The 27,006-nt window shown below is 35.5% G+C and overlaps 1 protein-coding gene across 12 annotated transcripts; it reads left to right on the top strand.

The window, feature by feature from the left end:
* Positions 1-26,717, top strand: ZUP1 (zinc finger containing ubiquitin peptidase 1). 12 transcript variants are annotated; one of them, XM_054491797.2, is made up of 11 exons: positions 163-392; positions 673-813; positions 1,746-2,318; positions 8,070-8,180; positions 10,002-10,123; positions 12,057-12,225; positions 16,586-16,774; positions 17,038-17,203; positions 21,165-21,313; positions 22,836-23,056; positions 26,470-26,717. In XM_054491797.2, exons 3-11 carry the CDS (start codon positions 1,760-1,762, stop codon positions 26,515-26,517), a joined length of 1,734 nt encoding a protein of 577 aa, XP_054347772.1. In that variant the 5' UTR covers positions 163-392; positions 673-813; positions 1,746-1,759; the 3' UTR covers positions 26,518-26,717. The 12 variants fall into 12 exon arrangements, with proteins under 12 accessions (XP_054347773.1, XP_054347771.1, XP_054347775.1 ...); XM_054491801.2 differs by having other exon boundaries at positions 182-392; positions 2,040-2,318; XM_054491798.2 differs by lacking the exon at positions 673-813 and having other exon boundaries at positions 1-200.
* Positions 26,718-27,006: the final 289 nt, after the last annotated feature.

Genomic DNA, 27,006 nt, shown 5'->3' with positions numbered 1-27,006 from the left:
GAGATCGCGCACTGCCCTCCAGCCTGGGCAGCAGAGCGAGACTCCGTCTCAAAAAAAAAAAAAAAACAAAAACAAACAAAAAAAAACCCCCCCAAAAACCGACTACATCTCCCAGAATGCACTGCATACAGACCGGCGTGGAGCGGCGCATTCTGGGATTCCTTCTTTTCCGTGGGAGTAAGGAAGTGCTTTTGAATGAGGTACTGAGGGCCAAGGTTGGAAGTTCTTAATTCTTTCCTCGGTTAACTGTGAAACTCTGCGTATTGGGAAGGCCTGGCCTCAGTCATCAGGCCAGGAGAGGTATTGGACGCCGCGCACGCACTCCTCTGCCAGCGAGGCCCAAAGGGGAAGCCTAGCGGAGCTCAGTGTGGCAGCTGCTGGCCTCTGGGCCGGTAAGAATTGATTGTCCCCTCCCTCATTCCCCAGGCCCAAGGCTTTGACCCAGTTAGTGCCTGCTAGTTTCGTGTGCCTGGCTTGTGCCTTTGGCGCGGAACGTTTGGGAGACTCGGCCTTGCGGCATTCTGACCTCACCCACCACGTGCCTCGCTTGGCACTGGGTCCTTCTTGCCTCTCACTCGCTTTCTCTGAGGCACTTGGGTACCCTCTTGTCGCTTACCCGCTTAATCTGAGTCCATGTCCAAGTTCATCATTATGTGTCTGACCGTGTCCCAGCCACCAGAAGAGAAGAAACTCCGGGTGTGACATTAATCCCATTGGGGGCTCGGGAGAACAGCCTTCTAAAATCAGAGACTGTATCCATTTGTCTGGAGAGAAATGAAAAAAATAAGGACAATGTAGGGAGGTATTTTAAAGGTAAATTTATTTAAATGAAGTGATAGTGTCATTACTTTTCTTTTCCTGTTTGATTTTAAATAGTCTTTAGCTGAACGTTGACCTGTAGTAGGAAGGTGGTGGCGAAGTGATTGCTTTTTTTAAAATTATTTTTTAACACTTTTATGTCAGTAGTCAGTACTTTATTTGTCCATAAAATCCAAAAATAACTACCTTTGGATTTTACAGTAGTCTTTGACTGAACCTCAGAGCGGTGAGATACCTTACCCAAAATGATGAATCTGAAATTATTACCTAGTTCTCTTGACTCTGGAATAAGTGCTTTTTTGTACTATACCACTTCTGCTTTTATTCTTGGGGCTGAGAGTACAGGTTGTGGAGCATGACGGGGTTGGCATTTTGGCTTCCACCTTTTTCTGCTTGTGGTGACCTGTCTGAGCCAGAATTTCTTTATGTGTAGAGCGATAATAATAGTACTTAAATTATAATAATAGCACTTGATACATGTAAGACTCTAAGTTTACAGTGTTAAACTCTACTTTTAAGATGTGTTTATTTACCTCCTCAATATAATCAGCTTCAGTATTCAGTATTTAGATATATCAGTTGATAAATAGGTTTCTTCTCTTCATTTTTTTCTTACCTGATTTATCTTACCTGGACAATTTTTTAAACGTTATTTTTTCTCCACCTTGGGCCAGAGACATTTTTTGAAATATTTTATTTTTAAAATTACTTGTTTTCATTATTATTGCCTTTTTAAAAAAAAAAATAAACTTGAAATTTTGGTTGATATTTATAAATAAGTTTTTGTATTTGAGGAACAGTAAGTACATTGAAAACTTCTTCATGAAAATAATCCAGCGTTAAAGACCAAGTAATTGTCTCAAATCATTTTATGAAACACATTTTTTCTTCAAATCTTTGAAACCTAATGTTATGTTCTTTTCTAGCTACTTGTCATACCATGCTTTCCTGTGATATTTGTGGTGAAACAGTAACCTCAGAACCAGACATGAAAGCTCACCTAATTGTTCACATGGAAAGTGAAATTATATGTCCATTTTGCAAGTTGTCAGGTGTGAATTATGATGAAATGTGTTTTCATATCGAAACAGCTCATTTTGAGCAGAATACACTTGAAAGAAACTTTGAGAGGATAAATACAGTACAATATGGCACTTCAGATAACAAGAAAGACAACACCCTACAGTGTGGAATGGAAGTTAATTCAAGTATTCTTTCAGGTTGTGCATCTAATCATCCAAAAAATTCAGCTCAAAACCTGACTAAAGATAGTACTTTAAAACATGAAGGCTTCTATTCAGAGAACTTAAGTGAATCTAGAAAATTCCTGAAAAGTAGGGAAAAACAGTCCGGCCTGACCGAAGTAAAAGGATCTATTTATGAAACAACATACAGTCCTCCCGAATGTCCCTTCTGTGGAAAAATAGAGGAGCACAGTGAAGATATGGAAACTCATGTGAAAACAAAGCATGCCAATCTTTTAGACATTCCATTGGAAGGTAAAGTTTTCATTTCATTATAAATTATTACGGGTTTACAGCCTCAATTTAATATGTGGTGTTCTAAAAGTTGGTTTGTAAGTCAGCTTACTACAGATGTGTTTTGAAATCCATTTTATGTCTATAACATTTTTCATTTGCTATTATTGAAATATAAAAGTACATTATGGAAAAGAATTTTGATGCAGATATAAAATGTTTCAGCTACATTGAGAGTAGTTTTGGAACTTTCTGTCTAGTTTCCAGAGGGTATTCTTTTTATTGTCACTAACCCAATAGCATCTGGACTGTCCTGTACTCTCTGACTTTGCATTGAGTTCCATTTTGACTCCATTATTCTGTTATGATTAGAGGACAAACTCTCTGTGATATCAGTTCTTTTAAATTTGTTGAGGCCTGTTTTGTGGCTCAAGACACAATCTATCTTGGTCATGTTCTGTGGATACTTGGGAAAAAAAGTGTATTCTGCTTTGTTGGGTGGAACGTTATATGTATGTCACTAGATCCTGTTGTTTGTGTTCAGATTATTTATATCCTTGCTTGTTTTCTATAGTAATACTGTCAAGTAGTTCTATCAATTTTTGAGAAGGGGTTGTTGAAATCTCTGATTATAATTGTAAATTTATCTATTTTTCCTTTCAGCTCTGTCAGGTTTTGTTTCATGTATTTTGAGACTCTTGTTGGTGTGTACACATTTAGGATCTTTTATGTCTTTTTCTTATTGTTGAACTTTAAGAATTTGTAGAGCCAAGTGTCGTGGCTCATGCCTGTAATCCCAGCAAGTTGGGAGGCCGAGGTGGGCAGATCCCTTGAGCCTAGGAGTTCGAGACCATCCTGGGCAATGTGGCAAAAGCTCGTCTCTTCAAAAAAAAAAAAACTAGCCAGGCCTAGTGGCTTGCGTCTGTAGCCCCAGCTATTTGGGAGGCTGAAATAGGAGGATCACCTGAGCCTGGGAAGTGGAGGCTGCAGTGAGCCGTGATCACACTACTGCACTCCACTCTGGGTGACTGAGTAAGACCCTGTCTCCAAAAAAAAAAAAAATTTTTCTGTATTTTGGATACAAGTTCTTTTTTGGATGTGTATTTTGCAAATATTTTCTCTTAGTCTGTGGCTTGTCTTTTCATTCTTTTAACAGTGTCTTTCATGAAGTAGAAGTTTTTAATTTTAACGAAGTGCAAGTTGACAATTTCTTCTTTCATGGATCATGCTTTGGTGTTGTGTCTAAAAACTCTTTGCCAACTTCTAGAAGTTTGATAGTTTTGCATTTTACATTTAGATCTATGATCCATTTGAATTAATTTTTGTAAAAGGTATGAAGTCAGTGTCTACATTCTTTTTTAATGCATTTCTCTGATTATGAAATCAATATCTTTTTTGTATAGTTATTTTAATTTACTCTATTATGAACTGCATATTACATTTTTTGTACACTTGAGTTACATGGATTTTTCAACTGTATATTGTCAAATTTTTTTTGAGTTTGTTTCAGTTGCTTTTAAAATATATTTTCAATACTAATCCTTCAGCTGTATTCCATAAGATGTTGCTTATCCTTGAATTTTGTGCAGTATTTGAATTTTATTTTTGTTTTCTATGTATTGTCTAAAAAAGTATTCTTTACTCTGAATTCAAAAAGGTATTCTCGTATATTCTAAAAATTTTAATGTTTTATATTTTCACTTTTTAAAATTTTTTCTGGATTGTGTGTGTGTGTGTGTCTGTACGTGTGTACATGTGTGTGTTTTGTGAACTTGAGATCTAATTTTTAGTTTTTCCCTGTACAGAAACCAGATACATCTCTGATTCATAGTATGGTTTCTGTCTTTCATATCTGTGTGGGCCAGTTTCTGGTCTCTTACTTCTGCTGTATTTATCTATGTGGCTTTTGTTCCCTTATTACACCACCACTTTAGTAGCTATTTTGTAAAATGTCATCAACATCAGATAGGACAGTTTTTCCCTCGTTCTTCATTTTCATCACCTTAGACCTTCTCATTCTTTCTTTTGAGTTTTAAAGCCATATTATCAAGTTTCATAAAAACTCTGTTGTCATTTTGTTTTAAATTAGATCAAAGTACATCTCCCCATTAATTCAGGTCATCTTTTGTATCCTTTAATACAATTTTGTGGTTTTTTTTTTTTTTTTTTTTTTTTTGATGGAGTTTCGCCCTGTCACCCAGGCTGGAGTGCAATGGCACGATCTCTGTTCACTGCAACCTCTGCCTCCCAGGTTCAAGCAGTTCTCCTGTCTCAGCCTCCCGAGTAGCTGGGATTACCGGCGCCCACCACCAGGCCCAGTTAATTTTTGTACTTTTAGTAGAGACAGGGTTTTGCCATGTTGGCCAGGCTGGTCTGGAACTCTTAACCTCAGGTGATCCACCTACCTTGGCCCCCCAAAATGCTGGAATTACAGGCGTAAGCCACTGCACCCGGGCTTGTGTTGTTTTTTCATTGCACATTTGTATTAGCTTTATTTCTGTATAGTTTGTAGTTTCTGTTGCTTTTGTAAATTAGATTTTTTTCCCTCTCATCTAAGAAACTTGTGCAGTTTTATAGAAACACTATCAATTTTTATAGATAGTTGAGGTATCTAGTCTTATTCAACTATTACTAATATTATTTTATATTTTTTGAGACAAGGTCTTACTGTGTCACCCAGGCTGGAGTTCAGTGGCATGATCATGGCTCACTGCAGCCTTGATCTCCTGGGCTCAAGTGGTTCTCCTGCCTCAGCCTCCCAAGGGGCTGGGACTACAGGCCTGCACCACCACGCCCAGCTAATTTTTTTTTAATGTTTAGTAGAAATGAGGTCCTGCTATGTTACTCAGGCTGGTCTTGAACTCCTGTGCTCAAGCAGTCTTCCTTCCTCAGCTTCCCAAAGCGTTAGGATTGCAGGTGTGAGCCACTGCGTCTGGCCTGTTAATGAATTTTAATAATTCTACATTAATTCCCTTGAGTATTCTAAGTAGCTCATTTTATTATCTGCTAATAATGAAAATTTATGGACTGCTGCAAGGAAAAAAACAAGTGTATTGATGAAAAATGCCTGACAATCCTTTGCTGACACAATGTTTCCTGTAAGTTTCTCAGGACCAGTAAACTGGTGAATTATGGTAGTCTTAGGAGTCTGAATGTTCAGTTGCGTTTAAAAAAGACCTGTTGTCATTAGAAGTACAGAAGTGAAATAGATAAAGCTAGTTTAACCAATGTTCAGTTATAATAAATGGAACAGGTGGATTTGCAGGTGTTTTTTAGGGAATGATTATCATACAGAGAAGATACGTGGAATCTGGGCTGGAAAGTAAAGAAAAACATGAGGGTGGTAATGAATGACAAAAAAATAGGGTTTGTATATTCTATATAGGAGGTTTTAGTTAGGTCAAACACTTTTTAGAGTGGTAGAATTAAAAGAAGTGAGGTAGAAGGGTAGGTGTTTGGGAGTGATATTTGAAATTGAGATTTCAGAGGTGGTTCACTTATTAGTGATAACAAATTAAGGGTATAATTTTTGTCATTCGGTTGGTAAATTAGGGTAAAGGAAAAGATTGTTGGAAATGAAAGCATAGAACTATTTCTGTGGATATTGAAGTTGCTAAGAATGATCATAGTATAGGAGCTAGGAAAAGAAGGTTTTGATCCAGGTGTTAAAATTTTTAGTAAAGAGAGGAGTGTCTAAGACTTAGAAAATATTAGGCACTAAGAACGGTAGATGATGCTATATTATGGTGACATGAATTATTACAAAAATTGGGCTTAAAACAGGTTTCACAGTGATGAAAGGGAGCAAAGGGGATGCCTCTTCTACTTCTAGGGCCCTGAATTGTGAAAGAAAAGTTGCCTCTGTGTTAGGGGGCTGTAGAGAAAATGGGGTGTCATGAACCAACCAGATTTTAGTTAAGTCAAAAAGGTGAAGTGAATATCCAGAGAAAGATTTTGTGTATAGAGAAGCTGACTGACGACAGATGGTATTTCTGGAGGGCGTTGTGGTAGGTATTGGGAGAGTAGGAGGGGTAATAGCTTGGGTCAGATTAGCGGATGTCCTTGAGATATTTAAAGATTGTTAAGACACTGCCACTGAACAATTAGATTGGATTCATTGACAGAACAGTGTTGGTGGTTACATCAGCCCTAGATGACTCCATTGGACGATGATGGCTAACCTCTGAGGCTTAGTTTAGATTCTGGTGGTAAAAAATGTATACTGGGATATGAGGTGTAGTGTGGTCTAATGTTGAGGAAGGTTGGTTATCACTTAAAACTAGAAGGGACGGAGGGATTGGCTTGCAGTAGTGTGATGATCAAAGCGATAAGCAAAGGCCTCCTTGGCATTGGCTCTGGTTCTAAGGCATTTTATGGTAGAGAACTGGCCGAAAGACTTCTCTTATATCCCCCAGCATTACTTATGGAAGCTGCATGCCATTATTTCTTAGTGGTGCTTTTGGAAATATTTTCTGAGTACTTCTTAATGCTTCATTTTCTCTTGAGCTTTGCCATTGAATTTTTTATTCCAATGATTATATCTTAATATTTTCATTTCTTTCATCTTTCTATTTTTGCATAGTAACTTTCTGTCCTGATTTCGAAGATTCAGTTCCCTCCTTTATTTCAGTGAGCATTTTGAACATACTTATTTTACAGTTTATTATGGATTACTGTGGCTCCATTTCTTCACAGGTAACTTTTTCAGTTTGTAGATTTCTGAGCTGTTTTTCTTGGCATTGCAGCCCCCAATGAGTTTAGCAATTCAAATTTTAGTGTTCATCTGTTATGGGAGTTTTATATGATCCCTTCCCTGTGAAGCAGTTTCATGGTTCCTTCACCCTGGCTGTTCACAGTCTCTGCTTTCAGACCAGGCCTTACATATACAGACTGCTCTATGCTTTTCACTCTGTGTATATGCACAATCCTGGGTCCCTCTTCTATGTCCCTTATCTGCTAGGTCTTGGTCTTATAGAGGAAACACTTCTGTTTTTGGCAAGCTAGACCTGTCTGCCTGCACTGCTGTGTGATAGATGCAGCTCTTTAATCTCCTGCTCCTGTGTAGACAGTATTACCCCAGTTCCCAGCTTTATGCTGGATGTTTAAGTTCAGCACCTTACCACTCTGTTGGGTGCTGAGAATTTAGCCCTAAAAATCCATATCCAGACTGGGCCCTACTTACCACTTTGGTTTTCCTTTCTGCTTCTCTTGTTTTGACTACAGATCTGAATATTTATTATTAATATTTCCTATTTTTTGGAGTGGTGTGAGAGGTTTGTGCTATGCTCAGCCTTCTATCTCGACCCTAGAAGTAGAAAAATAGCTTTTAAATCCACTACAAAGAGCTTTTACTTATATAAGGTTAATAGGTGGTAGACAGTCTTTGACATGGGGTGAAAAAATCTAAAAGTTATAAAAATAAAACCAACTTGGCTGGGCATGGTGCTCATGCCTGTAATCCCAGCACTTTGGGATGCTGAGGCAGAAGGATCACTTGAGTCCAGGAGTTTGAGACCAGCCTGGACAACACAGTGAGACCTCATCTCTAAAAAAAAAAAAAAATTAGCTGGGCGTGGTGGCACATGCCTTTAGCCCCATCTACTTGGGAGGCTGAGATGGGAGGATTGCTGCAGTGAGCCGTGATGGTGCCACTGCACTCCAGCACTCCAGCCTAGGCAACAGAGCGAGAAGACCCTGTCTCAAAAAAAAAAAAAAAGAAAAAAAATTAAAATTAAAAAAAATAAAAACAACTTAATTATATCTCTAATACAGACTGTGATCAACCACTCTATGATTGTCCTATGTGTGGGCTCATATGTACAAATTACCATATTCTTCAGGAACATGTTGACTTGCATTTGGAAGAAAACAGCTTTCAGCAAGGTATGTTTATATGTTTAAAGATAAAACTATCATTTAATTTCTACTTCCTAGGACACATACCTAATTTTTAGATTTGTGATATGGAAAAAATATTTTAAAATACATCTTTTCCTTTAAAAGTGTTTTATTTACAAGTTGAGGCCATTTCTTTAGCAGCTAGAAGTATCTGAATATTGTATTTGGTCAGCGAAAATTGTTGAACTAGAAAACTGCCATATGGCACATAAAATTTTACAAATGAATGTGAGCTATATAACCGAAACATCTTTCAGTGCATCTTGAGCTGCTTGAACAGCTTCTAAATGACTTATTGGTTTTATTGTGATTCTATAAAAGTTTTCCTTTCTCCCCTATGTTTTTTTAATAGTGGCATTGTTTAAATAATCATTATGGTATCTTAGAAGTGGAAAAATCTTATATGAATGTTAGAAGCCCACTGAACGAAAATAAAAAGTAGATCCCAAGAGAAACCAATTGTGTTTTACCACCTTATTTCAGTTTTTTAAGGTACGTAGATAGCTTCTGTTAAGGCAGAGGTCTTTAGTGTCCAGTATCAATGATCCTAGTACCAGTATCAGTGTTCATGGACAATGTTACTGCTCACTCACCCTAACCCAAATATGAGATTATTGGAGCAAAGATGGAAAAGTTCTCTGCTCTGGTGGTTTCTGAATGTCTGATAATTCTTACTCTTATTTATGATAGGCTTTGTATGAGCACATATATTACACTGTAAACCTATAGTGGGTAATAAGAAAAAGATATGGTCTAAGTAAATCACTGTAGATAACCTCAGGGGACACTAAACATTGATTGTGACTTGTATATCCCCAAGAATGAAAGGGTGACCAAATAGGAAGATGTAGCAGCAGCTGAGAACTTTGAAAGGAAAGGAAGAATAGTCAGTGATATAATTAAACCATCAGGTCATGGGGTTAAGGAGACAAGATAGTGGCCAGAAGCCACTGACAAATGGATCTAGGGGACACTGAGTAGAGAAGATGCAGGGTGAGATGTTGCAAAGTTTTACCATTTTTGGGGGCCAAACTGTAATTAAATTATTATCTAACACCTGTACTCTGTAAATGTGTATTTTTATGCTCTCTATTATTTTCTTTTTCTCCCCTAGTATTTCTTTGAAAAATCAATCTGCCTTAGTTATGTTAAGGAGTATCAATGAAGGATGTTACTTAACCTTTTAAAATTCTAGTTTCCTCAGTAAATAATAATACCTACTTCATAAGATTGTTATAAAGATCAAATGATATAATTAATGAAAAGTGCTTGTCACAGCTTAAACACTTAGTGAGGCTGGGCATGGTAGCTCACGTCTGTAATCTCAGCACTTTGGGAGGCCGAGGCTGGTGGATCACCTGAGGTTAGGAGTTTGAGACCAGCCTGACCAACATGGCGAAACCCCGTCTGTACTAAAAATACAAAAATTAGCTGGGCATGGTGGCAGGCACCTGTAATCCCAGCTACTCGGGAGGCTGAAGCAGGAGAATCACTTGAACCCGGCAGGCAGAGGTTGCAGTGAGCTGAGATCGCACCATTGTACTCCAGCCTGGGCAATAAGAGTGAAACTCCATCTCAAAAACCAAAAAACAAAAAACAGTGACTGTTAGTTGTCATTTAGATGGAGGTTATTCCTTACCAAAGCAGTTCTAAGTTTTGCTAAATTTGTACTCAGTTCCATATCATCACAGTCATAAATAAATGGCAAATAAGAGCATTTACTCTATTTTAAAAACATATATTAAATAATAAATAATCTTTGATTGCAATAGTTACTTTATTCTGAACATTAAAAATACCTAACAGGCATGGATAGAGTCCAGTGTTCTGGTGATCTACAATTGGCTCACCAGCTTCAGCAAGAAGAAGACAGAAAGAGGAGATCTGAAGAATCAAGACAAGAAATAGAAGAATTTCAGAAGCTGCAGGTACAAAGATTAATAACAATTACCATATTTTGATGTGGTGAAGTTATTTTTCAAATGTGCTTTCCAGTGTTATTTTATTTTTTCCTTGTTATTATTCAAAAAAAATTTATACATGTTCATAACAGCCACCATTTATAAATATTCATTCTAGTCAGGCACAGGGGTAATCACTTCACATATAGTATCTCAAAATCTTTACAGCATATTCATGAAGAAGTTACTTTAGGCCCTCCCACGCCCCCTTTTTTTTTCAGATGAAGAAATGGAGACAGAGAATGGTTAAGTAACTTGCTCAGTGTCAGGCAGCTAATTAGTGATAAAGCTTGCATTCAAACCTGTGTAAGTTGATGGGACAAATTAGGAAACCAAGACTCAGAATTTAAGTGTTTGTATAGATGCTTGGAAGCGAAATTTATACTTAGAATTAATGTCTCCTGAGTCTTAAATTATTTTACAGATTGCAATTTCAAACATTTAGAACTATTTTATGGGAAAATGCTTTTTTTTAATGATATTTGAGGCTTCATTTATCTTAGGTGGGTGGTTTTACCTGTTGGACTAAACTGGTAGCATCTGTTATATTTTTAATGCATTTAAAATTTTAATGTCTGTTTTTCCTTTTTTCAGTCCTAATTTGTAGACTGTAGTGTTATCTGTGCTAATAATGCTCATAGATTTGTTGTTGTTTGTTTGTTTGAGACAGAGTTTCGCTCTTGTCGCCCAGGCTGGAATGCACTGGTGCAATCTCGGTTCACTGCAACCTCCGCCTTCTAGGGTCAAGTGATTCTCCTGCCTCAGCCTCCCAAGTAGCTGGGATTACAGGTGTGCACCACCATGCCTGGCTCATTTTTTTGTATTATTAGTAGAGACAGGGTTTCACCATGTTGGCCAAGCTGGTCTTGAACTCCTAACCTCAGGTGATCCGCCTGCCTTGGCCTCCCAAAGTGCTGGGATTACAGGCATGAGCCACCATGCCTGGCCTATTGCTTATAGTTTTTATATGTTCTTTTTTTAGTGATGATAGAATAGTGCATAAATAAAAAGGGTTTACAATTGAATAGGTTTGAAAGTGTTCAATTAAACAGGTTTGTATACTTTGGGACTTCTCAAAGCCTTTAATATACTAATGTGCATGTACATATCACAATTTTCCCAGACTTGTTTGACCTCTCTTTTTTTCTCAGACATCTCACATGGATATTGTTGCTTAGAATGTGCTTTGGAAGACCTAATGTAGGATTTTTTTCTCACTGGTGACTCACAATACTTGCAAAATAGGAAAGAAAATTGGCTTTTCTTAAGACTTTTATGCCTTATGTAATTTAAAACATGACCAATACAAAAAGTTTCCAATATTTAAGGAGGTTATGTAACTTTGCAAGTTAGTTGTTTAGATCTCAGAAAATTTTTCTGTACAAAAGTTTCTGTGAAAACTTTTCCATAGACAATTTTTCTGTAGTTTTATACATACTATTTGAGATTCTCAGTCCAGTGTACAAAACATAGTTCATTTACTGTGTAAATGACTGACTAAATGAATTACGGATTAAGTAGGCCTTTGTGGACTAGACTGGGAACCAAATAATAAGGACTGACAAGTTTCCTTGAAAAAGTCAGCAATGCATTCAGAACTCTTCTGCCTCTCCCAATACCTGAGGTAGAAAGACAGGATCCTCTGCTTTCCCTACTACAGGAAAAGCAAGTTTCTTGCCCTGGAGATTGATTATAAAGAAGTGGTTGCTTATTAAGTCAATAATTTTGTGTGTGTGTGTGTGTGTGTGTTATTATTTTTGTAAAAATCTTTAAGTTAACTTGTATAAAGTCTATAAACCAGAATGTTTCAGCATGTTTCCAAATAAAATTTTAGTAAGTTTCCATCCTCATAGAGTTACAGGGATGTAAAAATTAAGTCATTTATTTTTATGTTCAATAGAGACAATATGGTTTAGATAATTCTGGAGGATACAAACAACAACAACTACAAAATATGGAGATAGAAGTAAATAGGGGAAGAATGCCTCCATCTGAATTTCATAGGAGAAAAGCTGATATGATGGAATCATTAGCTCTTGGTATTGATGATGGAAAAACAAAAACTTCCGGTGAGTATTTAAACATCAGAGTCATTGTTTTAATATTGCTTATACCACTGAAGTAATAATCAGAATCATTTTAATTTTGCTTAATTTTCATAATCTGTGCACAAATATTTTTTTAAAAATGTATCGTTTTAAAACTTCTGAATTATTTTTACAGTAAATAATTCACTTAAAAATTTACTTTTATATTGTGTTACTTGACATTTAAAAAGCTATGCTCTAGACAGTGCTAAGAGAAATATAATGTGAGCCACATATATAATATTAAATTTCCTGGCTCCACATTAACAAAAGTGAAAAGGAGGCCAGGCGCAGTGGCTCATGCCTGTAATCCCAGCACTTTGGGAGGCTGAGACAGGCAGATCACCTGAGGTCGGGAGTTCAAGACTAGCCTGATCAACATGGAGAAACCCCATCTCTACTAAAAAAAAAATACAAAATTAGCTGGGCGCAGTGGCACATGCCTGTAATCCCAGCTACTAGGGAGGCTGAGGCAGGAGAATCACTTGAACCTGGGAGGCGGAGGTTGCGGTGAGCCGAGATCATGCCATTGCACTCTAGCCTGGGCAACAAGAGCGAAACTCCGTCTCAAAAAAACAGAAAAAACAAAAAAAACTGAAAAGGAACAGGTGAAGTTAATTTTAATAGTTTAAACCAGTGTATCCATGATATTATTATTTCAACATGTAATCAATATTAAAACTATTACTGAGACATTTTACATTCTTTGTACATTCTTCAAAATTCATTGTGTATTTTCTACTTCACAGCACAACTCAATTGGGCAGCCACATTTCAAATTCTCGATAGCCACAAACGGCTATTGGCTATTTTATTGTTTGTACATTTTTAGACACTAACAACTCTATATACATTGTATCATTTAACTCAAAACATCCTCTCCTGTACTGTTATATATTCCAAATGAGGTCACTGTTGCTTAGAGAAGTTACAGTGACTTTGCCAAAGCAAGGCTGCACAGCTGGTTATTCCTAATCAAATCTTCCTTGCCCCATAATAGGGCTTTTTTCTGACGAGTATTAAAATTTTTTTTCTTTGTATATATTAGTATATTAACAGACTTTTTATGGAAACAACTTTGTTACTGCCCACCCAGATTTTTTGAATCTTAATGTTTTGCCATATTTACTTAAAAGTTTTTAAAGCTTCAACACCTTTGATAAGTATTCAAAGCCCTTTTATGTACCCTTTTTCTAATTCTAATTTGCCCTCCCCACAAGAAAACTATTATCCCAAGTTTGATATTTATCAGTCTCATACATGCTTTAGTACTCTTACCATCTATGTACATTTCCATAAAATATTTTGCATGTGTTTATATATAAATGGGATACAACATGTATTCTATAAATTGTTTTGCTCAAATATATTGGTTCTTACAGTTCTACTTCATTCATTTTAGCTGCTGTGTAGTATTTCCTTGTATGAATTATAGCTAACTTATCTTGTTTTCATTTTGATAAACATTTAGATTGTTTCCAGTTTTCTACTCTTATAATTTATAAACATGTCTACTTCAGGAGTTTCTCTAGTATTGCATCCAGAACTGGAATGCTAAGTTAAAGGGCATGCAAATCTTCAACTTTGTTAAGGTTATTATAGAATTGTTTTCCAAAGTGCTTGTAATCTACATTCACACCAGTGTATTTCACACATTGTATGGTGACACTTTTAAATTTTTGCTATTTAACAGGTTATGAGATGATACATGTTTTAATTTGCATTTCCTGGATTACTCCTGAGTTAGTTTTCTCTTGAACGAATTACCTGTTCTCTTCCTTTCTCTATCCTCTATTGAGTTGTTTGTTCTTATTGATTTATAGGAGTCCATTAAGTATTCAGAACCCTATTCTTTCATTAGCTATATGAGATGCAAATATCTTTTTCGGGCCTATGGTTTGTGTTTAAATGTTATATATAGTGCCTTTAATTAGACAGAAGTTTTGAATTTGAATATAATCAAAGTTCTTAATCTTTCTATTTATTATTTGTGTCTTAAGTAACTCCCCCATCTTTAAGATCACAAATATATACCTTTATGTTTTCTTCAAATATTTATATTTTGCATTTCGTATTTTGATTTTAAATCCACCCAGAATTTATTTGTATGGGTATGTTGGAGGGAGGAGAGAGAAGATAGGAATCTGACTATTTTCTCCTTGTTTATAACAGTCCTTATAGCAAGTACATATTACGCTTATTTATTTCACTACCATTTATTGAATCTGTATTTTCTCCACCTATTTGTAATACCATATATTATAGATTTTCATATATCCATGAGTCTGTTTCTAAAGGCTGCCTTTATATTTGTTCAGAGGTCTCCATGTAAAAAAGTTCTCACTATGGCATAAAGCATCCTTCAGATGTGTGATATGATTCGTTAGGATACAGGAAGAAAATATTAAATATATCTGTAAAAAAGCACACTGCCCTGTAATACAGAAGTGATTTAGTGGCAGAGATTTTTATTTTTCATTAATTATGCAAGTGTTAATTGAAGCAGCTATCATTTAAAGAGTCTTCACTTATATACTGCAATCTTGTTATAATTTTAACAACAGAATATAATTTAACTGAAGATAAATTTACTGTGGAAAATATCTAAAGAGATTTAGGTGCTAAGGAATAAAAAGTATAAGGAAATTTCCCCCTAAAGCAGTTGTATGATGTTGCTAAGACAGTGTGGCACTCCATCTGATATGTAACATATATACTAAAATATACTAGAATGTTTATTACTTTCCTTTCTATTTTTTCTGTCCCCCACTCCACCTCATTCTTAAAGGGCTACCTCAAATCTTGATCTCTTCATCAAAGTCTATGATATTAAAATCTACATTTAGCTTTCTTTCTCTGAATTCCTACCCATTCATTCCATGCTACAACATTTAGTACTCAGTTATATACTATTTTAATTGTTGTTTTTCTTGAATTCAAGTCTTTCTAAGTTCTTTGGAAGTGGTTATAGTAATAGGTATTTCTCCTTTTCATGGTGCAAGGCACAGCTACAACTAATTGTTTTTATTTATTGATCTTTTATTGTCTTAAAGACAAAAACCCATTTTCTTATAGGAAACCCTTCATTCAAGGAAAAAGGATTTAGTTATTGTCTTTGGTGCCACATGCTATGAGAAAGTTATGGGGCGTATAATAAGATCTCCCTACCCATAGGCTTCACAGAGTCTGCAGAGTATGTAAATATACACAAAGAACTATAGTATTCTGTGACTGAATGTGGCTGGTACCTTGGGGACACAAAAATAGGTTTAGAATCAAAAAAAGGGTCTATGAAGACAGTAGCATGTGAAGGATGTATAATTTTGAAACATAAGGAGAATATACTAAAAGCAGGAAAGGGGCTGAGTCAGATGTCCCTTGTCCTAACACCTTGTTTTTCCATATTATAGCACTTGTTATAGTTGGGGTTGATGACATTTTAAAGGATATTATCATACTTATCTTTTTGTACTTAGCATTTAGATAGTGCCAGGTGTATAAAAAGTACTTAGCAAATACGAATTTGAAAATTTAATTTAATTTAAAAAATTAAATTGAATTAAAACTCAATGGGCCAAATTATGTTTAACGTGTTCAGTTAGGCCACAGCCAAAATTACAGCAAGAAGAGTAGTGTGAAGTAAAGGTAAGACAGTGGATAGCTTTCTGTGGACTTCATATAACATAGATTAGAACTATTCTAATTAGGTTTATAAGGTTGTTAATAAGATTCCTGAACCTATTGTTCTGCCTTAAGAAAAGTTGTCTTCATTGTCTCAAACAAATTAATTCATCTCCCCAAATAGCAAAATGGAATATGTTACTAAAGGGTTGAAATTTAGCATATTGGAGTATGAGATATGTTTATTATTCATGAAGTCAAGAGTTTTTAAATGAAAACATTTGTGTATTCTCATGCTTCGAAAATTGCAAAATAATCTGCAAAATAAAATCTTAAATTACAAAAAAAACTATTGGTAATAGGGAGCTATTAATATTTTTTGATTGGGAGCAAATTGATTAAGACTGAGTGATCTCCAGTAGTCTATACAATAAAATGGAGACACAAGAAGAACATTCATTCAACAGTTGTACTTTATGTGCTGGGACCTGCAGATGCAGAAAATTTCAATTAACTGTAATAAATAATATGCTAGTGTTAGGAAACTTGGATTGTAGTAACAAGCAAGGACACAAACTAAGGTTATAGCAATAAGAAGGTGAAGAAGATGGAATTGACAGGATTTAGGTATGGAGCGTGAAGGAGAGGTTGATAGTAGAAATGTATGAGATAGCCATATAAAGGTGATAACGACTGCTTTTGAATCTCTTTTCTACTTTAGGAATTATTGAAGCACTTCATAGGTATTATCAGAATGCTGCCACAGATGTGAGGCGGGTGTGGCTTTCTTCAGTGGTGGATCACTTTCATTCATCTTTAGGCGACAAAGGTTGGGGTTGTGGTTACAGAAATTTCCAAATGCTACTTTCATCATTATTACAAAATGATGCTTATGATGATTGCTTAAAAGGTATGTGAAATCTAGTACTCTGAACTTGTCATCTGATAAAATACATATGATACAGAATGATATAGCATACTCAATTAATAGCTTTAACAATTAGCGGATATTTATATAAGAAACCTGAATTCTGGTTAGAGGAAGAGAAAATGATAGACGTCAGGAATAACTGTCTTAAAAACCGTAAAGTTCCCCTAGTACATGATACACTGCTAAATGTTATTCAGTACTTTATTAACGGTCATGTAACATGTTTGCTTGTGTAATTTTAGGTATGTCGATTCCTTGCATTCCAAAAATTCAATCTATGATTGAAGATGCATGGAAGGAAGGTTTTGATCCTCAGGGGGCCTCTCAACTTAATAACAGGTTACAGGGAACAAAGGCCTGGATTGGAGCATGTGAAGTATATATACTCCTGACCTCCCTCAGGGTAAAGTATGTACCTTAAAACCTAAATAAATGTTATTTCCTTATCGGGGAGCTTTGTTTTTTAAAATTTTATTTTTTATCAAAGAGATAGTTTAAAAATAAAATTAAGTAGCACTGAATTAAGTAGCAATGAAAACCAGTAACCTATTCACTATCTTGTGCTCTTCTCTACCCTCAAGTTCTGTCTCTCAGAGGCAACTGTCACTTCCATTGTTTTTAAATGATATGCTTTCATAGCTGTTTCTTGGTTTATGAGTTTCAGATATTGTCTGTTTTAATGTCTTATACCTGTTTACCTTCAATCCTTCTAATATGATTAAATCTCAGTTTTTATTAAAATCAGAGTTTACATCATTTTATAAAGTCAGATTTTATTATACAATTGTGTAAATATTGCTTGTTGCTGATTTTGTTTTCTAAAATCATTTATAATTTTTTCTTGAGTTAATAATTGTGTTTCCTTTTCTCTTTTACTATAATATGTGACTACATCATGGCCTCAAGTTTTTGCACTCTACCTGTCATGTAATCTGAGGCTCTCCTTATTCTCGGACACATCCTTCTTGAGCCTTCTGTCCTCTTTGCTCCAATCTGGACTTTTTGCCTTCTAGATCTGCAGCTATTATCATGTAGCATTTCTTCACTGTTTTTTTTGTGTGTTTGTGGAGTCTCATTTTTAAGATGTATAACCTATTTATTTTCTGTGGAAGTTATTCCAACCGTCTCTTAGCCCATCATAATTTCACCATATTATGAAATTTCACCATGGGGTGTAGGGCTTTGATTCATTGTGTTGGGCATTTGTTTTTCTCTTTGAATCTGGAATTGTGAGTTGTCTAAGATCTTAGTTCCATCTAGGATAGTAGGTAAGAGCTTGAACTTTGGAGTGAGACTGCCTAACCTTGATTCATAGCTTTCCTACCTAATAGCTGAATGAATGAACTTGTCTATACTTAGGTCTACTATTGATAAAAGAAGGTATTAATAATAGTTAGACAATTAAATGGGATAATAAAGTACTTAGAACTGTGACTGGCACACAGCATGACTTCAGAGGTTAACTATTGTTGTTTGATAATTATAATCTGTCTGTTTTATTTGTGGAACTATTGATAGTTGGCCACTGAACTAATCTTTTTTTTTTTTTTTTTTTTTTTTTTGAGACGGAGTTTTTGCTGTGTTGCCCAGGCTGGAGTGCAGTGGCATGATCTTGGCTCACTGCAAGCTCCGCCTCCTGGGTTCAAGCGATTCTCCTGCCTCAGCCTCCCGAGTAGCTGGGATTACAGGCTCCCGCTACCACGCCTGGCTAATTTTTGTATTTTTAGTGGAGACGAGGTTTCACCATGTTGGCCAGGCTGGTCTCGAACTGTTGACCTCAGGTGATCCACCCGCCTCGGCTTCCCAAAGTGCTAGGATTACAGGCTTGAGCCACTGTGCCCAGCCTGAACTTCTTTACCTTCTAAGTTTATCATGTCTCTTTTTTAAAAATCTTTGCTTTTTCTTTTATTTTCTAGATTTACTCAACTTTACCTCCCAATTACTGTATTGAAATTTTTATTTTACCCATTATGTTAAGGGGTAATTTCATAGTATCATTTTCTTTATTGTTGCAAAATTTCTTCCAATGTTTTCTTTCTATTGCCTGCATTTTGTTTGTTCCATATTAATATTTTTTCATATCTGTTTGTTTTAGTCTTTTCTATTTTGAAGGTTTTCTTTTAACTTTTGGAAATCCTTAGTTGTCCATTCAGAGAGTGAAGAATGAAACATTAAAAAGCTGATTAGAAGTGCTGTAGGACTGCATAGAGCTTGCAGATTAGCAGACTTCATTTAAAAGTCTTAAGTGGAAGGCGGAAGGTTACTATTTGGTTGAGGAACTCTCAAATATCATTATATAGAGAGATCTTTTCCCAGAAGTTATCCAGAGAAGAGTTCACTCTCCTACCTAGAGTTCCTACATTAGTGGAGGGGAGAGTTAAGGTGTGATTTGCCTTCTAAGCAAACTTTTAATTAATCTCATATTTTTAGCCTCACTGTTCTCAAACCTTGTGCTTCTAAGCTTTCAGCCTCTCTCTGATTTTGAAACATACGGTCTCCATTTTCTTTTATTTACTTTTATATGTTCTCTGTGGTGCTTTCCATTTTCTGAAGGTGTGAGCTCTTTTCCTGTCTATTCCCATTCTCTTTGTCCTTGGGTGTTTAAATCATTTTCTCCTTCAGTATTATGTCATTGGGTTTTTAAGAGGAAATAGAGATAGATGTCTGTGATCATGTTTAATGGAACGTTTGCCTTAAGCTTTATGGCTTTATATTTTCTTTTATGTTTGTTTCTAAGTTATTTAACCAGTGTATCACATTCTTTTTACCACATTGATTAGATTCAGAGGTAAAAGTATTTCTTTCATTAACATAGAAAAACTAATATTGTGTGTATGTATAATAACTTTCTTGAATTAAAGAACTATTTTAATGCCCTCTAAATTTATTTCTGCTTTTCTCCTTTTTCTTTTTGCCAATCTGTTCACACTTTGAGATTATATATACTCTATCATGTTTTGAGTTTTAAAGTAATTTTTTTTTCTTTTTCTTTTTTTTTTTTTTTTTTGAGACAGTCTGTCTCCAGTCTGTCACCCAGACCGGAGTGCAGTGGCACGATCTTGGCTCACTGCAACCCCTGCCTCCCAGGCTTAAGCGATTCTTGTGCCTCTGCCTCCTGAGTAGCTGGGATTACAGACATGTGCCACCACGCCGGGCTATTTTTTTTTTTTTTCTGCATTTTTAGTAGAGATGGGGTTTTGCCATGTTGTCCAGGCTGGTCTTGAACTCCTAGGCTCAAGCAATCCACCCGCCTTGGCCTCTCAAAGTACTGGGATCACAGGTGTGAGCCACTGCACCCAGCTGTAATTTTTGTCCAGCTTCTTTCTTGGTACCTTAAATAATTTAGAAAGCTTTTTTATTAATATATCCTGAATGTGTTTAGTAGTTATTTACTGTCTTTCTGTTGCTCTCTATATGAATTATACTCTGTAGGGTACTGTTTAATTAGTATTCTAAATGTAAATATGCAAACTGCTAACCCCAAAACATTCTTTTTAAATGGTTTATCCAGAAGTTTATCTGAGCACTTAAAACCCAGTAACCAACTGTAAGTTACCAGCACTAAATTTGCTGAGGCTGCGGTTAGCAATTCGGATGTTTTAGAGATTTTATTGCCAAGAGAAACAAGGACAGGATATCTGTGCTGTAGTTTAAAGTGATGATAAAGCTATCAAATGCTTTTAGTTGTACCCGACCTTTTAAAAACAGTTGTTGAGTAGTATAAACAGTGTTTCTGGTTAAAAAAATGTTTATTCAAGGGTGACTTCCTCTTGAAGGAAGAATACCACGGTGGTCTGGTGGCAAATAGGAGATAGATGTATAGATGTGGGTACACACACATTTTTCTATGATCTTTACAAGTATTTTCTGTTATAGAGATTTGAGAGACCGACAGGAAAAGTATTTAGGATCTATTTGATATATACAAATGACTACTGAGGAATTAAAATCAGAAATCAGCTTCTGATCATCAGGGTTAGAAACTAGAATAAAAGCTGTGAAAAAATTATGTGTAGATGACTTTTTAAAAATCAAGTATGGTCATTATTTACTATTCATGGAGATTTTATATATCAGAAAATGTTTGTAACCTTTAGGTTAGTCAGCAGACTTATTATAAAGTTATTTAAATAGTTAGCTAGTTAGAGGAATAGTTAAATAGTTAAATAGGGAGAATTGTTAAATAATTATCCCCCACAAAAAGGAGTTTTTTAGATAAGTAATAAAAATTTATATTTACTTTTCTTCTTTTATAGGAAAGTAATGGCTAGAAACAGTTCTAAACTAAGAATTTGTTGTATTTGATAACTCCATCGATGAAAGTATTTTTAAATGCCCTTTAAATATGCATTTTGTCAATTTTTAATAGGTGTCATATTGTTGATTTTCACAAATCAACTGGTCCTTTGGGTACACACCCTCGCTTATTCGAATGGATATTGAACTATTATTCAGAGGGGGAAGGGAATCCAAAGGTAGTGTGTACATCTAAACCTCCTATCTATCTTCAGCATCAAGGTTAGTATTAATATAACTCATACTTGACAATGTTGTTTATAAGATAACAAATTGTTGCTTTCGGACAGGTTAAGGTTTTTTGTTTGTTTGTTTTTTTAGACAGAGTCTTGCTCTGTTGCTCAGGCTGGAGTACAGTGGCACAATCTTGGCTCACTGCAACCTCCACCTTCCAGGTTCAAGTGATTCTGCTGCCTCAGCCTCCTGAGTAGCTGGGATTTCAGGCGCCTGCCACCATACCTGGCTAATTTTTGTACTTTTAGTAGAAACGGGGTTTCACCATGTTGGCCAGGCTGGTCTGATAATAGCAGGGAGTATTATGACATTAATCTGTCTAATTTTTCAGAGCTTCTTTGACAGTACAATACTTTCTTAGGTAATTAAGATTGATATTTCTACAATACTTTGTTGGGTAATTAAGATTGATATTCCTGACATCTTCAGGACCTTTTGCACTTGTTGTTTTCTGTGTTTGGTTCACTTGTCCTTCATTGTTCATCCCTTACTTTCTTGGGTCTTTACCCACATGTCACTTGAGTGAGGCCTTCCCTGACCTTACCTTACCTTAAACGTAGAACTCAAGGCCAGGCATGGTGACTCATGCCTGTAATCCTAGCACTTTCAGAGGCCAAAGCAGGAGGATTGCTTGAGCCCAGCAGTTTGAGACCAGCCTGAGTGACATAGTGAGACCCTGTCTCTACAAAAACATAAGAAAATTAGCCAGGTGTGGTGGCACATGCCTGTGGTCCTAGCTACTCAGGAGGCTAAGGTGGGAAGATCACTTGAGCCTTGGAGTTGGGGGCTATAGTGAGCCATGATTCTGCCACTGCACTCCAGCCCGGGCGGCGGAGTGAGGCTGTCTCAAAAAAACATACAACTCATCCCAACATCCCACCATTGGCATTTTCTTCACTTATTTACCTCATTTATAGAGTATCTCTTCCTATTAGAATATAAGTTCCAAGAACACAGGCACGTTTGTCTGTTTGTTTGCTGTTACATACCTTCGTGCTTGGAGTAGTACCTGGCACATAGATACTTGGTAAATTATGAATGATGGTTTGGATTGACAGGAATAAACAGAAGTAAATGTTAGGAATTTCACTGTTTAGGAATATAAACTATAAGAGATAAAGCTCCCTCCACTGATATTCTAGCATTTATAGGTTTACTTTTGTTTACCTTTTGGAATCATGAGAGTTTTGTTCTAGAACAGTTTTTGTTCTTTCATTTGAGATAATTTGAATAAGAAGGATCAAGGGATTGGGAAAGGAAAAGTAAAATATTTGACAGAATAAAAATGTTTTTTTTTGTAATGAAGCCTTTAGAAAACTAAAGTTAAATGAAAAAACTGAAGTAGAACTAAACTCTTATGTCTTAGGAGAACTCAGATACATATGTGTCAGAGTCTGACTGTATTTATATTCTAAACACACATATGCTCGCACAACATATATACAGAGACTATTTGTATAACTGTAAATAGATGTGACATACGTATAACTTAAAAAAAATCTTTTGATAGGTCACAGTCGAACTGTTATTGGAATTGAAGAGAAAAAAAACCGAACATTATGCTTACTAATATTTGATCCTGGATGTCCTTCTCGAGAAATGCAGAAATTATTAAGGCAAGACATAGAGGCTAGCAGTCTCAAGCAACTTCGGAAATCTGTGGGAAATTTAAAACATAAGCAATACCAGATATTGGCAGTAGAGGGTGCTCTTTCTCCAGAGGAGAAAGTTGTAAGTATCTAAATATTTATATGTGAAGTTTGAATGAGATGAACTTAAAAGTTTAAAACTTTTAGTTTAAAATCAGTGTTTTCACTTTTTTCTTCTTTTTCTATTCTTTTTTTTTTTGGAGACAGGATCTCACTCTGTTGACCAGGCCTGAGTGCAGTGGCATACGATCATGAGTCACTACAGCCTTGACCTCCCAGGCTCAAGTGATCCTCCTATCTCAGCCTCCCGAGTAGCTGGGACTACAGGCACATGCCACCACACCTGGCTAATTTTTGTATTTTTTGTAGAGACAGGGTTTCACCATGGTGCCTAGGCTGGTCTCAAACTCCTAGGCTCAAGCGATCTGCCCACCTCAGCCTCCCAAAGTGTTGGGATTACAGGCGTGTGCCACCACGCCCAGCTAATTTTGTATATTTAGTAGAGATGGGGTTTCACCACGTTAGCCAGGCTGATGTTGAACTCCCAACTTTGTATTCCTTAGCACCTTATTCTGTTTCATTAAGTTGGAAAAGCCATTTGGTTTTATATGTTTTTAATTTCTGGAATGAACATATTTATATTTGAAATGGTACTTTAATGACTTTTTATACTTAGAGCTTCATAAAACTGTTTAATTTTGTAATGTTTAATTTTTAATGTCAGGTGAGCAATGAATAATGGAAACATATAGTAAGAAAACCTAACTTAATCCAAGGAGACCTAACTCATATTGGTCTTATAATTATGGTTTATTAAAATATGATTCTTGTGACTCCTAAGGCTCTATTTTATGCACTTGGGCTTATTGGATATTCACATTTCTAGAATTTAACTTCATTAGACTTTCCTCTTATCTTTATTCCTTGCAGTTAAGTGATGAGCACAATATTACAGAAAAATTCCTAGGAATTGAATCCTAGCTACTACACCATCAGGGAGGGACGTAATATTATAGAAAAATTCCTAGGAATTGAAAAATTTCCACTTGGTGTGAACTGAAGCTATATGATAGCACATCAAGTCTAGAAAATGTGTAAGCCCTAAATTAAAAAGCTCCAAAAACTTCACATTGATTTATTTCCCTCTAAAGAGAAAAGAGACTGAAGGCTAGAGACAAACAGTTATGGAGAATAATGGGATCATGGGGGAAAGGACTGTAAGTTTTTGAAATAATAGAGCTAGAGTAATCTTTTCAGCCTCATAACATGGGATATAAAGGCAAGGATTTTTTTTTTTTTTTTTTTTTTTGGGAGACCGATTCTCACTCTGTCACCCAGGCTGGAGTGCAGTGGCTTGACCCCAGCCCACTGCAACCTCTGCCTCCCTCCCCAGTTCAAGTGATTCTCCTGCCTCAGTCTCCCAAGTAGCTGGGATTACAGGCATGTGCCACCACGCCCAGCTAATTTTGTGTATTTAGTACAGATGGGGTTTCACCATGTTAGCCAGGCTGATGTTGAACTCCCAACTTCTGGTGATCCACCCACCTTGGCCTCCCAAAGTGCTGGGATTACAGGCATGAGCCACCGTGCCCAGCCACATTAATTTTTTTAACCCTATCATTAATTTGTCTAGATAAAGTTAGGTTTGTTTCAATTATTGTAAAATACCAAGACACTTGCTCACCAGTGTACACATTCGAGAGCATAGGTGTGGTTAAGTATTACTGTGGAGTCTTGCTGAACATTTTAGTTGGCTCTTACTTTCTGGTTTTGGAAATGGAGTTGTTTGTGGGGTTAAAATACTAAAAATGTGCTTTCTGCACTTTGCATTTGATGTTCTAGTTTTCTGAGTCATGGACAGTAGCTGTGCTTTAACTGTAAGAATCGTAACTTGGCTAACAATGTATAACACTGCCAGGTAGAAAAGGAATAATAATAATAAATATAATAAGATTTAATTATAATAGATTGAAATAACACTTGTCTAATGCTTATTCTGTACTATGGGCTATCCTATCCTAAGCACATTACATATGTTAACTAATTTAATCCACACAACAGCCCTATAGACACCATTATTAATCTCCATTTTATAAAAGAGGATGCTGAGGCAGAGAGAAATTGTATTCCTAAGTTAGCACAACTGCTAAATAGAGAGTCAGGATTCCAATTTAGGCAGTTTGCATCTGGAGCCCTATATTGCCTCTTCTGTAAGGATACAAAACCTCAGTCATGTTTGCTGAGCTTTTGTATGAACAATTTCACATTTCTTTTTGAAAAGATATTACATTTTGAAAAGTGAAAAAAATTTAATCTTACTAATTTAATATAACTTTTTTTTAGCATCTGTTTCTTATAGTTATTCTGTCCTTTTTAATGTACTTTATACTGTAGGAATTCAGCCAATATTAATGTGCCAAGTGTTTTGCAGATCATCAGGTAGAAGTCTGCAGCTTTATTTAAAGGACAAAATAGTGATTTCACTTTTATTTCATATTAGCTTTTATAACTCAGGTTTTAAAAGTCTATTTCTTCAAAGCAATAACTACAATTTTTTAAATTGTAGGATTAAAAATAAATGTGATAGTTTATGATATCCCAAAATATACATATTTATAACTGCATTTTATGTTTTGCTCTTCATATTTTTACTTATGATTAGTTCTGATCTTTTAATAATCATGCAACTATTATAGAAAGAGAATGATTGGTTTTCAAACTTTTTTTTTTAATCTTGGCCACTAGAGTCTTATAATTACCATAAGACATTTCTGCCATAGATATGTTTTGAGTGTCTACTAATTTCAGACTCTGTTCTAGATGTTGGAGCAATTGTTTAGGTGAAAGGATTTATTTTAGACAATATCACCTAATACAGTTCAGTTAAATAGTAAATACAAATTTATGCAATAGCCATGTTCCTTAATTCTTTTTCACATTATGATATGCAGTTTTAAAGTTACCCCACTATATTCTTAAATTTTCCATCGTGTCATCCTTGTATTCTCAGCTTGATTTAACTTAGTTTTAATTTAGCTTGGTTTGATATGTCTTGATTTGGAACTCAGGTTGTGAAAATAGCACAAACATTGAAAATTTTTTTGAAGTGACATTTTTAAGACTATAATGAGGGATATGCATAATGTTTATGAAGTTTCTCTATGCACAGCCCTGTCTTCCTCTAGCCTTCTCTCTGTTTTTATTCATCTCTCTCTGACTTTGAGCTAGCATTTTACTTTTGACTCATTATTCCATAAAAAAGTTACATTTTCTATTTCATACTGTTTTGTCTTTATCTGGAATTTTCTTTGTTTATGCCTTGGCTGGAAAAATGTTTATTCCTAATTTCATAAGTTTGAGATTGCAATTTTTCTTTAGGAATTTTCATTATCTTGAAAAAAAATTCCACATTTTATTTTTTATATTAGAATGACAACACATATTCTAATTAATTGACTTATAGCTTAAAATTGTTTTTTAAAATTTCTTTTCAAGGCCAGGAGACAAGCTTCTCAAGTCTTTACAGCCGAGAAGATTCCTTGAAGAATCAAGCATTTCAGTGATTGAGAACAATACTTTGTTTTCTAAATGTAGATATTGAATTCCTTAACACAATTATGAATCTGTGAATTCTCTAAATCTTAACATATAATTTAATTTCTAAAATGCCTGTGTTAACTTAATTATACCTATCATACTTCATTGTTTGGTAAATTATTTCAATAAAATGTCTTGTTTTTGCATTGTGGATTTTGTTTTTCTTATCTATGTTTTGGAAACCAGTTTTATTTTATAGCTGTAAGCTAATATGCATTGGGTCCTTACTTTTGTTAGGTACTCTTAGTATGTTACATATATTACTTAGTTTAATCTTCAGAATAGTTCTGTGAGACAAGTACTATTATTAGCCCCATGAAGAAGCAAGCTAAAGCCCTGAGAGGTTAGTAATTTGCCCAAGAAAATAATCTTGATCCAGGGTATGAACCTAGGCTATCTCACTTCCAACCAAACTCTTAGCATTAAACGATTTGG

This window comes from Pongo pygmaeus, chromosome 5 (assembly GCF_028885625.2).
Source record: "Pongo pygmaeus isolate AG05252 chromosome 5, NHGRI_mPonPyg2-v2.0_pri, whole genome shotgun sequence".
In the NCBI taxonomy this organism is placed as follows: domain Eukaryota; kingdom Metazoa; phylum Chordata; class Mammalia; order Primates; family Hominidae; genus Pongo; species Pongo pygmaeus.
The sequence above is the reverse complement of the archived record's forward strand: the minus strand, read 5'-3'. Positions and strand labels throughout refer to the sequence as shown.

Bases quoted from the DNA above. Each gene is read 5' to 3' on its own strand.
- ZUP1 (XM_054491798.2), top strand. From the start codon at position 1,760: ATGCTTTCCTGTGATATTTGTGGTGAAACAGTAACCTCAGAACCAGAC. The intron at 8,181-10,001 runs GTATGTTTATAT...AATACCTAACAG, and splicing joins AGAAAACAGCTTTCAGCAAG to GCATGGATAGAGTCCAGTGT. The intron at 12,226-16,585 runs GTGAGTATTTAA...TTTCTACTTTAG, and splicing joins TGGAAAAACAAAAACTTCCG to GAATTATTGAAGCACTTCAT.